The 14,908-nt window shown below is 40.5% G+C and overlaps 1 protein-coding gene across 3 annotated transcripts in view; it reads right to left on the minus strand.

The window, feature by feature from the left end:
* Positions 1 to 311: 311 nt before the first annotated feature.
* GRK3 (G protein-coupled receptor kinase 3) overlaps positions 312 to 14,908 on the minus strand; it is a 159,309-nt gene continuing 144,712 nt past the window's right edge. For 2 of the 3 annotated variants that reach the window (XM_072147052.1, XM_072147062.1), the window contains exons 14-22: positions 9,150 to 9,216; positions 8,627 to 8,727; positions 8,152 to 8,218; positions 7,227 to 7,322; positions 5,402 to 5,564; positions 3,870 to 4,006; positions 3,491 to 3,526; positions 3,061 to 3,174; positions 312 to 2,219 (exon numbers count right to left, since the gene is read on the minus strand). In XM_072147052.1, the coding sequence (XP_072003153.1) occupies positions 2,058 to 2,219; positions 3,061 to 3,174; positions 3,491 to 3,526; positions 3,870 to 4,006; positions 5,402 to 5,564; positions 7,227 to 7,322; positions 8,152 to 8,218; positions 8,627 to 8,727; positions 9,150 to 9,216 (943 nt within the window). In that variant the 3' untranslated portion in view covers positions 312 to 2,057. The remainder of the gene's footprint in view (positions 2,220 to 3,060; positions 3,175 to 3,490; positions 3,527 to 3,869; positions 4,007 to 5,401; positions 5,565 to 7,226; positions 7,323 to 8,151; positions 8,219 to 8,626; positions 8,728 to 9,149; positions 9,217 to 14,908) is intronic. The other variant, XM_072147071.1, reaches the window with a different exon arrangement.

Below are 14,908 nucleotides of genomic sequence, written 5' to 3' on the forward strand. Positions count from 1 at the left end.
TGAATATAAATAAAAAGGTGCTGTTGACAAATCCACACTAAGAAGCTTATTCCAAATCCCTTTACGTCCTTATGGAACAGAATATCTTTAGGATTTCCAATAATATCCCATGTTCTCTCATTAGGTCTTCAGTTCATGGTCTCACCGCCACCTTGGAAAGTAAGAAAGATATGATGCTATTATGTACTTTGTCCTCGGCAGATAAGCCAGAATGTCTCTACATTCTTTAATAAACACATAGAAACTAAAAAGAATGAAGATTATCTTGTAACCATTTCTTGTTGCATTTGATATTTTGCATCACTGTTGGGTTATGAGTAAGCTACCATTGAAATGGGTTTCAGTGTTCCCTTTAAATGTTACAAGAATTGCCAAACACTGCATGTGATAGTAATACAAACATGGATTCATACTTCACAGTACTTCAGTTAAGCTTAACCAAAAACCATTTTACTTCTGTTACGCTAAAAATATATATCACATTCCTAACACTTCCCCCAGTGGTTCAAATCGGCCCATGGAAATGGCATACCACTGCATTTACGGAAACCAAGGAGAATGCTTATGATGAGCGAAAAGGCATTCAAAAGAACTGAAACTATGCAAAACACAGCGGCAGATGTAGGTGCAGAAATCGCAACGCTCTGCATGTCTTCCCATGTAACTAATTCTTAAATTAATATTTACAAATATATTAACAAGCTTCTGTTAAATATAGGGAATGTGTATCTGGGAAGTGTTTGAGTCCATTGGCACTTTGCACTTCATTGGTAAAATCAAATGTGGGATGCTAAAATGCGTGGTGAAAGCCACAACTGAGACGTAGAGTCACCTTCAGCCCGAGATGCCATTTCCAGTGAGTGCTTGTTCCAACCTAGCACAGATGTATGTAGTAGGTAGCAACAAAAGATCAGACGGATTGTCCTTCCTTAGTTGACCGGATGCACAGTCTTACTATAAATGTTCATAGGTCTGTGGCTTTGATGTTGCAGAAGGACAGCAGGAGAAGCCCAACATTGGCCATGTGAAGGGCAAGGACAGGACTTTCTGATAGACTGATAGGATTACAGCATGACACGTACCAGGGTTCCCCAACGTTCTCACCCATTATTAAACTTCAGCATAAATTTGATTTAAAATAAAAATAAGTGCAATTGACCTGAAAAAACAAACGTTGTCTTCATAGCAAATGTAAACGTATCTGTAGAATGAGATTGTTTAAGAACTGTGCTAAACTTGCTAAGTGGCTAACAGAACAGTGGACAAAGCTACCATGCACTCCTTTTCACCAATAATGACTCTACTAGAATATTTCTATCCTCATCCACGGCCAGACAGTGGTAGCCACGATATTGGTGAAGACACAGAACTGGGTGATTATTCTCGGTATGATTTCCCATGAAGTATCTACATCTTGTAACCACAGGACAGATTAAAGTCATTACTTTGAAGTGCATAACCATTTCATCACACTGCCAGTTAAAGTCAACAGTGCAATTTGGGATAACAAAGGTATTCAGGGGACAATTATGGCAACACTCAGGAAAGCTATCATCTTGAAAACATTCTTGTGACACGTAAATCCCTTCTAAAAACATCCAGGGATATGTAGAATTTCAGACATAAAAATAACATAAAAGCAACTACTGCAAAAACCATTTCATATTCTTGCTTGGCATACACGAAAGCATGCATATGCCAAGATTAGAAACAAAAAAACAAAAGAGCAAGGCTAGGATGCCCTGCTTCCTCAGCACAGGCCATTCAGGATAAGCTGATGCAACTGAATGATGAGCAATCACTAAATTTGGCAACTTTCATAACTCTTCGGTTAGTGAAAATTCATCTCTTCATTGCCTCAAGCTTCATGACCCCTTCAAGACTTCCGGCGATTAAGACCAGTCTTCAGTAGATAATGTGTGATGCAGGCTCTCAAAGCTTCTTCTATGTACACCTTGCTGTTGAGGACCATACAAGTAACTAATAACAAAGCTGTGGACCTTGGTCAAGGTGTTAGAAGTAGTTATCCCTATGTTTTCTTGGTCCTTTCCTGCCACCTAAAGGCCATTGCTATTTCTGTGACTAAGTGGTGGTTTGGAGATCTCTACAACTGCAGACCGGGACTTGTTCAGAAACTTTGGAGCTCGACGTAAAAGCCTCTGTGCCTCGGTAAAAGCTTCAGTCAGTTCTTTCTTCCACTGTACAAACTCTGGATCACTCTGTAAAAACAAGTGCAACATAGTTTGAAACCATTCATCAGCTTTCTATAAATTTCTTTTTTTGTTGGAGGGATTGATCTGCTAGAGTCCCCATTAAAGGGTCGCCAGCTATTATACTCACCTCTCCCACTGCACCACCGGTCAATGCAGGGTCTCTGATTCTATACATCTGTGCCATCCCGACCACAGCTATAAGCCTGCTACAGCAGGAGTTTCAAGTTGTAGCAGGCTCAAGGCTGTGGTTACCACATCTCCGCCAACCTCTGTATACAAACACGGAACTGGCAGTTACTGGGGCTGAACAGGAGCACAGGGAGCAGAGGTAGCAGAGAATAAAATAGTTGTGTTACTTTTACAGTCTACCCTACAGTATATATCTTTTTTATCCTTGGACAACTCCTTTAAACAAACTTTGCTCTAAAAAGGTACGTTTCATAGTTCTGTATATTAAATCTGTTATTGATCTATGCAAAGTGCTTCTCTCTCCAATTACCTGACTCCTCGCATGCTCCCTACCTTTCAGAACAGAAAAAAAGCATTAAATGGCACTCAGGACCATTAATGGACAGTGGAATTCAAATACAAGAATTGAAGTATACAGTATCTTTAATGTTTGTATCTGGTTTGGTTCTAGAGATACATTTTTCCTTTCTGCAAACATTTGTCACTTTGCTCGAATGGGATCCAGTTCCAATAATTTTGTTTTATAGAAGCAAGAATAAAACGGATAGTGCTGTACCATAAAAGAGCTGTTCTTATTGCCAAACTGCATATGCCCCCCCTCCCATTTCACAACGTCACGTTTTGATCTTGTATAGTTTTTTTCAGTCTATATTCTTACCTCACACTGCAGGACAAACTGCTTGGCCCCTTTAATCCTCAACAAGATGCATTTTTTATCCTTAATCTGAGTTTCTTCCACAGACACTATCTGTTCCATTGTCAATAAATTTTGCTGCATGCAGGAAAACAAGAAAATATATTAAATGTACATCAGATACATCTCTCTAGTCTTGACATCTATGATCTGTGCAGGGGGATAAATTATTTTTATAAAAAAAGCAGGAGGAAACAACAAGGGGGAGGGATGAATATACACAGTGCAAACAGTCCCAACATTTTGTGGTGTATTTCTCTGTAGACATACTTTTTTTTTTAACAAAACTCAGACAATACCTAATATTAGGAAAGGGGACTTTGGTTTACAACTATGCTACAGGAAGATTCTATACTAAAAGGAACATCCTAGACTTGAATCACTAGTACCTTACCAGGTGATGTTTTTTTATATATGTACGCCAGGGTTCCTAAATAAGAAACAACATCATCAATGAGCTGTCACTACTGCTGTACAAGTCTAGTGACTCAGCCTCTGATCACAGTGCAGTTCAGTATGAGGAAAAGAAAAGATTACCCAAAGTCATTATGAGAATAATGAGGATGGTTCACTGATCCTTGTCACCTGCAGTAGTGACATGCATGTCTACATGACCACTAGAACCAGTTAATATTTCATGACATATGGTGCTACTGGATTGTAAAACTAAGATCTGATGATAAGATAACTGATGGAGACACCTCTAATTATCAAATATCTTTGGTGGGTGTCAATTGCAAATCTTCCCATAACCATGCATTTTGTGACCTTACCCTAGATTCTCCTTCTCCCCTCCATTCAAGTCTGTTTGGAAAGAGGTAAAAGTAGCGCCGCTGCCATTGAGTCAAAAATGGGTTTCCCAGCTTCAGCATATAGCCGTGCATAATGCAGTCTTTTCCTAGTGCGTAATCTATGAAAGACAGATTAATATAGAAGTTCAGCTGTACAATGAGAGTCTGGGTTTTAATGGGATGATGGAAATGCAAGAGTATGTAAAGTGGGGGAAAAAAACTATTTAGTATTTAGATGAGAGAGGCTTGTAATTGACAACATAGGTAGACCTCAAATATGAGAGTCAAAATGTGAAACAAATTGGCTCCCATTTGAACTTCTTATAACTTTGAACTTCTGCATAAACAGTCACACTCCAAACTCCATTATGGTAAAGACCAAAATGCTTTCAAAGCACACCGGAAACAAAATTGTAGACCTGCACCAGGCTGGGAAGACCGAATGTGCAATAGGCAAGGAGCTTGGTGTGAAGAAATCAACTGTGGGAGATATAATTAGAAAATTAAAGACATACAAGACCACCAATAATCTCCTTCGATTAGGTGCTGTACATAAGATCTCACATCGTGGAGTCACAATGATCACAAGATCGGTGAGCAAAAATCCCAGAACCACACGGGGGTCGTAGTGAATGATCTGCTGGGACAATCGTAACAAAGGCTACCTGGCACCTGCAGTGCCAGACGTGTTCCTCTGCTTATGCCAGTACATATCCGGGCTTGTCTGAAGTTTGGTAGAGAGCATTTGGATGTTCTATATGGTCAGGTGAAACTAAAGTAGAACTGTTTGGTAGAATCACAACTGGTCGTGCCTGGAGTGGAGTGAATGCCAGCTGCAGCAGTTCACCTACCGTGAACCTCCTTACATCAGCAAGACCATTGAAGATGAAACGTGGCTGGGTCTTTCAGCATGACAATGATCCTAAGCACACCACCAGGGCAACAACAGAGTGGCTTTGTAAGAAGCATTTCAAGGTCTAGCTAGTCTCCAGATCTCTACCCCATAGAAAACCTTTGGTGTGAGTATGTGTTGCCCAGCAGCAGCCCCAAAACATCACTGCTCTAGAGAAGATCTACATGAAGGAATGGGCCAACATACCAGCAAGTGTGTGCCAACCTTCTGCAGACTTACAGAAAATGTCTCAACTCTGTCATTGCCAACAAATAATATATATCAAAGTATTGAGATGAACTTTTGTTATTGTATTGTCCACCATAATTTGCAAATAAATTCTTTAAAAATCATAAAAATGCGATTTTCTGGATTTGTTTTCTCATTTTGTCTTGTATAGTTGAGGTCTGCCTATGATGTCAGTTACACTCATTTTTTGTGTGGGAGAACTTGCATAATTTGTGGCTGACTTAATCCTTTTTCCCCCCACCAAGCTGCATTATGGAACCCAACTCTTTAAAGATCCAAGATTTATGAAATATCCCCTAAGCACGTGTACTAATCTTCCCTTTTTGTGCAGCACATACTAACATTCCCCTGGGAACACAGTAACAAAATTCACCTTCTTCATGACCCAGCTGCTTGTTTTTGGCTCTTTTCCGGGCTTCAATCTTATCAGTATCTGCATTGACAGCTTCATAAACCGTTTCTGCAACTTCTTGTTGCCAACGCTCAGATATCACCAGGGGGAAGTTCTTGTACAGCTCCTGATCGCTATCAAGCAGCTAGAAAGAGAGAAGTCACATGTATTACATGATCGTGGTTAGAAATATGCAAGTATTCAGCATTTATCTTCATATATTTTCATTTCTGCAACCCCCACCACTATTAAAACAGTTTAAAGAAGCACTGCCCCTTAGGACGAGAACCTATCACCGTGAAAATACACTATACAGGCAGATTGGTACTTTAAGTATGTACTTGAAGTTGAATTTGTATGCAAGTCGGAACAGGTATATTTTATAATAGTAACTCCAGAAAAAATATTTTTTGCCCCTGTGACCATTGGATTTTCAAAAATTTGTGCTGTCATGGGAACAAGGATTATCAATAAAGCTTCATTACAGACATGTTACAGCTGATCATTACAGCCTGGGACTTAAGTAAAGCATCCGTCTGTAACTAGGGGGCGTCTGTAAGTCAGGTGTCGCCAAGTTGGAGACCGCCTGTAATCTGTTATCATTTGAGAGCAAAAGAGATGAATACAGACACTGCCAGAAGGGTACAGATTGTGAAGGTCTGGCAAAATTGATAAATGTTTGAAAGGGCAGTGTACACTTTCCAGAGCTCAAGTAAAAAAAATAAATTAAAAGCAATGTCCATCTGAACCTGAAGATGCAGTTGGAGTGAAAAACTGGGCAAAAATTTAGTGAAAAGGGAAGTGGCTACAGTCGATGGAACACAAATAGATGTTTTATTAACACAGGTACATATGTGGATGTACTTATTTACTGTATATACTCGAGTATAAGCCGAGTTTTTCAGCACAAAAATTGTGCTGAAAAACCCTAACTCGGCTTATACTCGAGTCTATTAAAAAAAAGTGCACTCACCTGCCGGCGCCACTAAGCCACCCCCCCCCCCCTGCTGCTGGCTGTATACTAGGGGCAGGGGCTGCTGGCTGTATACTGGGGGGCATGCACTGGCTGGCTGTATACTGGGGGCAGACAGGGACCAATGCATTATCTACCCTCGGCCTATACTGGAGTCAATAATTAGGTATCTCTGCTTATACTCAGGTCAGCTTATACTCGAGTATATACGGTATATAATTTGACTGTTCAAGCGATAGAGGACTTCAATTTGCAGTATAGGTTATAAATGGGCACACAGTAGGTGTATTAATTGTGTTATTTTCCTTAAGAAGATAAATAATACATGCTAATACTGCTAATAGCAAAACGCATTCTATTACAGTATTGCTTCTAAATATGTTGCATTATTGATGTAAGGACACAATATCATCACTGCAAAGCAGGGAACAGAGAAAACATTCTTTCAGAAGGCCACATCATGGGCAATCATGGATGATACCCAGAGCAGGTATACACTCTGATTCCCATATATGCTCCATCTGGGCAGGAGTTGTCTTAGGTTTTGTTTAGTCTATTAAGGCTTCTTGTTTTTGATTTCCCATCAGAGCTTCTGTTTAGAGTCTGTTTGAGTCTGAAAATAACCTGAAGGATGGGTTTTGTATGAATCATTCTGCACAGCCATAGCCGTCATGCCTGTGTTTTCATCTAAAGCCATGACATTAACATGAATAGAGCCCTACTCAACTGACCTGTCATTTCGACTGTACCTTCTATTAGTCAAACATTTTTGTAAAATCACTGACAGAGTTTAGGAAAGGCAATACATCAGACAACAGTGGCACCATATGTTACCTTAATTCCTTTTGTGTCTTCTTCATCAAAAGACCCAATGTCGAAGGCATCAGCTGCATTCACCTCTCCTCGAGGGGGAATCAGAGGAGGAGGATACTAGAAGAACACATTGTATAATTAGATTTTGACAATCTCCGTCTGCATCCACTTTTATACTTTTATCTATTTTCTGCAAATATTCATCTCTTCAGTGGAAGCCAACAGCGGGGCTTAATGACAGACTGCCCTGGCATTTGATAAGATCTGATGCAACCTTTGAATTACATTGCAGAAGGATCCACATCACACGGAGCGACTCTGGCTGTATTGCTGATGTAAACAGTGTAATAACAATTAGAGGGCACAGGGGGCACCATAATTATAGTGTACACATAATTACAATAACTTCTGGTGTGTGAGTAGTTTACAGCACTGCGGCAGATTCATGTTTTCTGGGCGTGTGGGGTATTGCTCTCTTGTTATTTACAGATAATATTGTGAAAGTGAATATTAAGCATCACATATATAACATTCAATAGCATAGTAAAGAGATAATGCTCCCTGTGGTCACTACATCTCATAGATGGCACACTTTTGTATTGGCACCCGAACCTCTCACTGATCACATGTTGAGAGTCATTGGAATACTTAGGTGTAATTACAGCTTCTCCCCTGTATCAGTAACACAGACCCAACTACTTCCACTGCTATGTTTCAGTGTTTCCAGGAAAGCAAAACAGCACCCTGGTGTTGCCCACCCCCCCCAACCTAAAGCAGGCCTTGGCATTAATCCTGGTCCACTCCGACAATGAAGAAACCCCTTTTATGGTGCTTTGGAGTATTGACAGAACTATACATTTTGGGCCAGGTCTGAACACGTTTTAAGCCTCTGCATAATGAGTATACATGGCATTATACATATACAGAAAGTGATTTGCTGTGTTACCTTCTGCATATACACCTGCTGCCAGTCAATGCCTTTAAAGAATGGATGCTCTTTAACTTCCAGGGCACTAGAAATAGAAAATAAAGTTAATATGACCTTTATGGGTCCTCTACGTTCATGTCCATTTGACCGTGAATAAAATGCGCTTTCCCTGCTGCTGGAAAGAATTCTATTTGAAAGATTTCTTAGTTTAACAATTATTAAGTACCCACTTTACTGTGGAGCTAATGGAGCAGATTACTCATACTTTATAAAATGTCTGCAAGGATCTGATGACTCAAAGATAAAAGGGGAGATGATGATTTCAAAAGCTTTAAAAACAAACAAAAAAAAACTGAAAAACATCCCCTATCTCTGTACGTGGCAAGCACCTTCTACAAGACAAGCAAGTTACTTAAAGGGGTGGTGCATATGTAGCCATAACTATAGTGTATATGGGATAACCCTGTGCATTCACAATACCGTATATACAGACCTGCCTCCCTGGCAGCCAAGTCTCTTGCTCACATCTCTTTGGAGAAGACCTTCCAAAAGGGACTTTAGTTCTGGAGTGAAGGAGTCCGGCAGTTCCACATTCTTGACATGTTTCAGAAGTAGAAGAAATCATTTGCAATTTACAAGGAAATGAAAAATACACAAACACACAGAGCAATATTTCATCTCACACATCAGAAGCAGGAGGGTATAGCACCCTTTCCTGGACATTTTACATACATAGTTAATGATGTATATTGATTTCTGCAAACTACTTTAATACATAACAATGGAGTACTTTGCCTCCTCTCCTCATCTTCTTTTCCTGCTCTCCCACAATTTTAAATTTGTCCTTTATGATTTTGTATGGGAGAAAGTTATGAGCAGATTCTCCTCTACTTGTGTGTGCTATATATGGGAGACCTCATAACATTGATCTCCACCAAGCTACTCAGAGAGGACTGAGGATTACAGATCCAAAAGAACGTGATACAATGGTTATACAACACAATTCAGTATCTTACCATAGTGAGGGTCATCCTGTCAATTTCATGTTTATCTTTGGTTTTATGCTGTCTGAACGGGCTGTGGCTGCAGAGGGAAGAATGGGACACATATCAATTACATGGCAAATCACTACAAATGTATATAACTGCAGAGTTACACATTCTTAGAATACCATCACAAAAACATATACAGAAGGGCTGAAGAGTCGCTAAGCCAAAATTTCCCTAACCCTGATTCACCAAAATGGACAGGACTCCAACTCTTCCACAGTCCTTCCGTAGGAGTTCTAAGATTAGTGAAGGCATTAATTCTCAGTAACTTTTTCTCCTGATCTGACACAGAGGAGCTTCACTACTGAACACATACATAAAGCATAGTACATAGCCATTTTAGGCTACCTTCACACAGACGTGTGCCCGCCATACCGTAGCATGGCAGGCACATGACGGGGTTGAGAAGAGGAGCCCCTCTTCATGGTAATATATGGCACGCGGCGCCGTATTCCGGCAAAAGATAGGACATGTCCTATCGTTCTCCCAAGTACGGAGAGGTACGGTGCTGTACACATGCCGCTCTTGTAGGGCACCGTGTGCCCATTGCCGCGTATGGGGGCCGTATATACGTCCCCCCATATGTGTGTGTGAGTGTAGCCTTAGCTGGAAAAGGGGTGCACAACCTGCAACAGCACCCTTCTGTCAGTCAGAGTCCAATGATGTCTCCAGTATAATTATCTGCTGTGGGGTCTCCAGTATTACTGTCTGCTCTGAATGCAGTATTTGGTTTCTGAAGCAGTATTTATAATTTCTGTGGTGGTCTCCGGTGGTCTCCGATCGCGGGTGCTTAACCCGTTAAATGCCGCGGTCAGCGCGACCGCGGCATCTAACATGCCTTTGGGGGGTCTTTCCCCCACGATCGCCCCCCCGAACCGTTTTCGGGGGGCGCAGATCGTTGCTATAGCAACTCTGGGGTCCGATCTGGACCCCAGAGTTACTTGCAAGAATTGCCGGTAAGATGGCGTCTGTGACGTCATCTTACTGGCACAGTGCCAGCCTATGCAAGTGTATAGGCTGACACTGATAATACTCTGCAATACATCAGTATTGCAGAATATTATCATGAAGAAGCAATCAGAAGATTGCTTGTTCATGTCCCATGGTATAAAAGTGAAAAAGTAAAAAAAAAAAAAGTTATTCAATAAAAAAATAAAGTCATAAATCACTAAAAATGCCCCAAACTCCCAAAACATATAAAGAGACATATAACTCAAAAAAAAGTCTAAATCATAACACAAACCCCACATATATAGTATCACCGCGTCCATAACAACCCGTAGAATAAAAGTAAATCATTATTGAACCCCCACGATAAACGCCGTAAAAAAAAACTGTTATAAACCCTCCAAAAATTATGATTTTTACCTTTTCAATCCCACAAAAAAATGCAATGTATGAACTCAGACATGATACTGGTGCAAAGTAAAACATGTCCCGCATAAAACAAGCCATCAACCGGCTCCGTAGCCAAAAAAGTAACAATGTTATGCCACTTGGAAGACGGCAATGCATAAATGATAGATTTTTCCCCACATTAGGGTTTTGTTTGACAAATTTAGTAAAACGTAAGAAAATATATTCATGTCTGGTATCCCCGTAATCGTATCAACCCATAGAATAAAGATAACATGATTATTAGTCTATACGGTGAACACCAAAAAAAAAAAAAAAAGTAAAAAATCCAGTACAGAATTGATGCTTTTCTACTCCTGCCCTCAAAAAAAGTTCCTAAATTTTCAACAATAGGTGATACCAACCCCAAAATGGTAACAATGGAAAAAGCATCTCGTCCCGCAAAAAAAATGCCGTCACATGGCCCCAATAACGAAAAAGCGAAAATTTTATAGCCTTCAAAAGGGGCCAATGAGGAAACTAAAATCCTGGCAGCTGCAGCGCCCTCCTTCCCTTCTGCACCTCGCTGTGCCCCCATAAAACAAGTCACAGCCACATGTGGGGGGTCTCTGTACTCAGGAGAAATTCCAGAACAAATTGTATGGTGGGTTTTCTCTTTTTATATTTTGGAAATGTGTAAATTTTAGTGCTAAATGAACGTATAAGGGAACAATATGACCATTCTAAATTTCACCTCCATTTTGATTCAATTACTATGAAGATCTCAAGGGGTTAACAATCTTCGTAAAAGCTGTTTCTGATAGCTTGAGGGGTGCAGATTTGAAAATGGGTTGGTTATATAGGGGGTTTTGATGCTAAATATGTAAAATTTCATTCAAAACTGTATTTATCCCCAAAATAGTCAATTCTGAAAATCCGGAAAAGCGCTATTCTATTTGTAAGCCGCGTGACATCAAAATAAATTATCCAGACATTTCAGAAATTATGAAAATGTAAAGTAGACAAATGGGAAATGTTATTCAGCAACATGAAAACGCAATGATTTAGAATTTCGAAAATGGCAAATTTTTCAAAAAATTTATCATATTTTCTTTTTTTTTGTAAATAAACGCAAAACTTATCTGCCAAAATTTACCACTAAAATGAAGTACAACATGTGGGGAAAAAACAATCTCAGAATCGTTTTGATAAGTAACAGTGTTCAAAAGTTATAACCATATAAAGCGAAGCGAGTCCGAATCCAAAAAATCGGGCTGAGCCTTAAGCTACAAAATGGCTGCGTCCTTAAGGGGTTAAAGTACAACTTTTACCTTGTCCACCCAGGCTAATCTCCATTTGTCAAGCTTCCTGGTAACCATGGGAAATCGTATAGAACAGCTAAAGACGACAGGAAGCTTGTTGGGAGAGGAATGCAAGAAAATAGGACCTTGAGTGATGTCTCAAGCATGTGACTCAGTAGATCGGCCAATTACAAGCATGCTGTCCTGATTCATATGAATGCTTTTAACCCCTTGCCGATGTGCACCGTAATAGTACGGCGTGTGTCTGTGCAGCTACATGGAGAGGGCTCACAGGCTGAGCCCTCTCTATAGTCGGTAAGTCTTTGCTGCATATAGAAGCAAGGACTAACTGGAAGCACCTGCAATTGGTGCTAGCACCAATCGCGGGTGTTATCCTGTTGATTACGGTAGGCAAAGCTGTCCCATGACTTCATCGGGGAGTGACGATTGAGTCCCGAGGCTGTCTCGTTTTAACCCATTCATTACAATGTGCGATTTGCACATTTCAATGAATGAGGTGGAAAATCCCCATATACTGCCATACATTATAAAACCTCTACAAATTTGGCATCCCCGTGATCGTACCGACCCAAAGAATAAAGCAGACATGTAATTTGGGGAGCACAGTGAAAGCCGTAAAATCTAAGCCCACAAGAAAACGATGCAAATGTGTTTTTTCATCATTTTCACTGCATTTGGCATTGTGTTAGGTGGAGGAGTTAAAAAGTAGTTCTACAAGTTCAGCATAAACAGAACCATTATATCAAATGCAGAGTAATGATGGACAAATCGGAAGTTTCATTTCTAACCTTTATACATTTTTTTTTATTAGAAAAATGAAAGTTATGACAAGTAAGAATTTAACGAATGTTTCCATTTCCACACTAGGGGGCAGTAGAGGCTTCTTCTTTCTGCTGTTATGAAGGACATAATACAAGGTCAGTACAACCATGAAGTCTATGCATTTGTTACCTACAAAAACTGTTCAGGGAAACACTGATCCACCTTCATGTCTAGACTGGAAGGAACACTAAAGAAAACTGCTGTACAATCCCCCATTTCTACAAGCATGTATGTATAGAATAAGTAGTACAGTGCAGTTTTGCACAATGCTGCTACACATTTACTAAAATTTACTACGTTCTTATTCTCTTCTTTTCCTAACAACCCTTCTAGTAACGTAACATGAATCATGTCTGATGAGAGATTTTATGTAAGATTACTGTGACTTATAGGCACCTATTTCTAATAGCAGAGGTTAAAAATGGATCACATTGAATGACTGAGTGCCATTCAGAGTAGGTCAGGGCACCGAATTCTCATTTTATTTTATTAAGTACAAGTCTGCACCGAAATGAACAGGAGAATGCAGATATGACTAGCACAGGAGACAAGTGCTGTAGGGTAGTCCTGCCCTTTTAGACACACTCCCCGTGGTTGCTCAGGCGTGAACGGCCATGCATTTGCTCAGTAGCTGTCGGAGGTTACCCTGGTGCTCATGTGTTCATTCAATTCAGGTGGAAAGTTGTGTTAAAACAAACAAGTGGCTGTCTCCACCTGACAGGGAATATACACGCTGCAGAGATTGTTTGAGGCATGGGGTTCACAAAGAAATTTGTAGCCAGATTTTTTTCATTTAACTATTAAGTGGCTGATGGAGTCCACAGAAGTGCTTTACATTGTATGTAATACAGTGTGGACAGCTATGCACTTTAGATCTCGTTCTACCAATCATGCCCACTAAGGGTGCAGCCACACTTTCAGTTTTTCAGATGCAGTTTTTGATGTCCAAAGCAGAGTGGAGTGAAAATAGAGGAAGAGCAGCAATTCTTAATGATAAGTCCTCACCCATTATGATACATAACTGCTTTTGGCTTCAAAACTGCATCGGAAACACTGAACGTCTGGTTGCACCCTCAGGCCGGTGGCACACATGGAGTTTTGAACCTGTTTTTGGGCCGTTTTTAAGCAATCCATTAAAAACGTATCCGTTTTTGAAAACGCATCCATTTTGGTCCATTTCCCCCCAATTATGATAATTATAATAGGGAAAAATAGACAAAAACGGAAACACTGCATGCGTTTTTTAAACGGACTGCTTAAAAATGGCCCGAAGACCGGTTCAAAACACCCCGTGTGCCACCACCCTTCGAGCCACCTTGTCTAAGCTGACTCTACCTATTAGTTGGCTGAGGCCACGTTCACATTGTGTTTTGAAACTCAATTCAAAGGCTGCGGGAAGACCTGAATGTGTAGCATTAACACTGTGTGAAGGAAGCACCTGCCATAGGCTACATTCACACGACCATAGGGGGACGTTTGTATGGCAACACATACGTCCACCACAGTCAGCAATGGGCAATACATGTGCGGCATGTACCGCTCCATACACAGGGAAAAGATAGGACATGTCCTATCTTTCCCAGTGTTACGGCGCCATGCACAGTGGATGGCTATGGAGAGGGGAGGGGTAGCCATGTAGGCATACATTCGTGTAAATGTAGCCTTAGACAGCCCCACTCCTCCAAGTCAGCTTCAGAGATGGAAGAGAAGCTGGACTCCTGCAACATTAAGAGAATGGAGCCACAATATGAGGGGAATGGAGGACAGGGGCCTCAATGTGAAGACGAGGAGTTACAATATGAGGATAAGGGGGAGAGGGGCCACAGGATGGGGGCATTATACTATGTTAGGGTCATTAAAGTTAATATTAACCTTGCCCATTGCCCCACCCAACAGCATAATATAAGAAAAAATGGAGGGACTCTTTCTCTAGCCCCACAGATGGTAGGTATGTCACAATGTTAACGTTATAGGACGGCAAACAGACTGCAATAAAAAACGCAACGTGTGAACACAGCCTTTCTTTGCTTCAAAATTTTACACCGAATGACTTCCTGGAGTCATTCAGAAGTCATTTAGGTTGTCCAACTTGGTGCAAAAAGTGTCCCACACCTAATAAATGTAGTGCACAACATCTACACTAGTTATTTAGTGCAGATTAAGCATTTAGCTGAATAACTCTTCCCCAGCTGAATTTTGATCATTAAAGTGGTTGGCTACTTTACAAAAACTTTAACAAAGTATATA

This window comes from Engystomops pustulosus, chromosome 1, assembly GCF_040894005.1.
Source record: "Engystomops pustulosus chromosome 1, aEngPut4.maternal, whole genome shotgun sequence".
In the NCBI taxonomy this organism is placed as follows: Eukaryota; Metazoa; Chordata; class Amphibia; order Anura; family Leptodactylidae; genus Engystomops; species Engystomops pustulosus.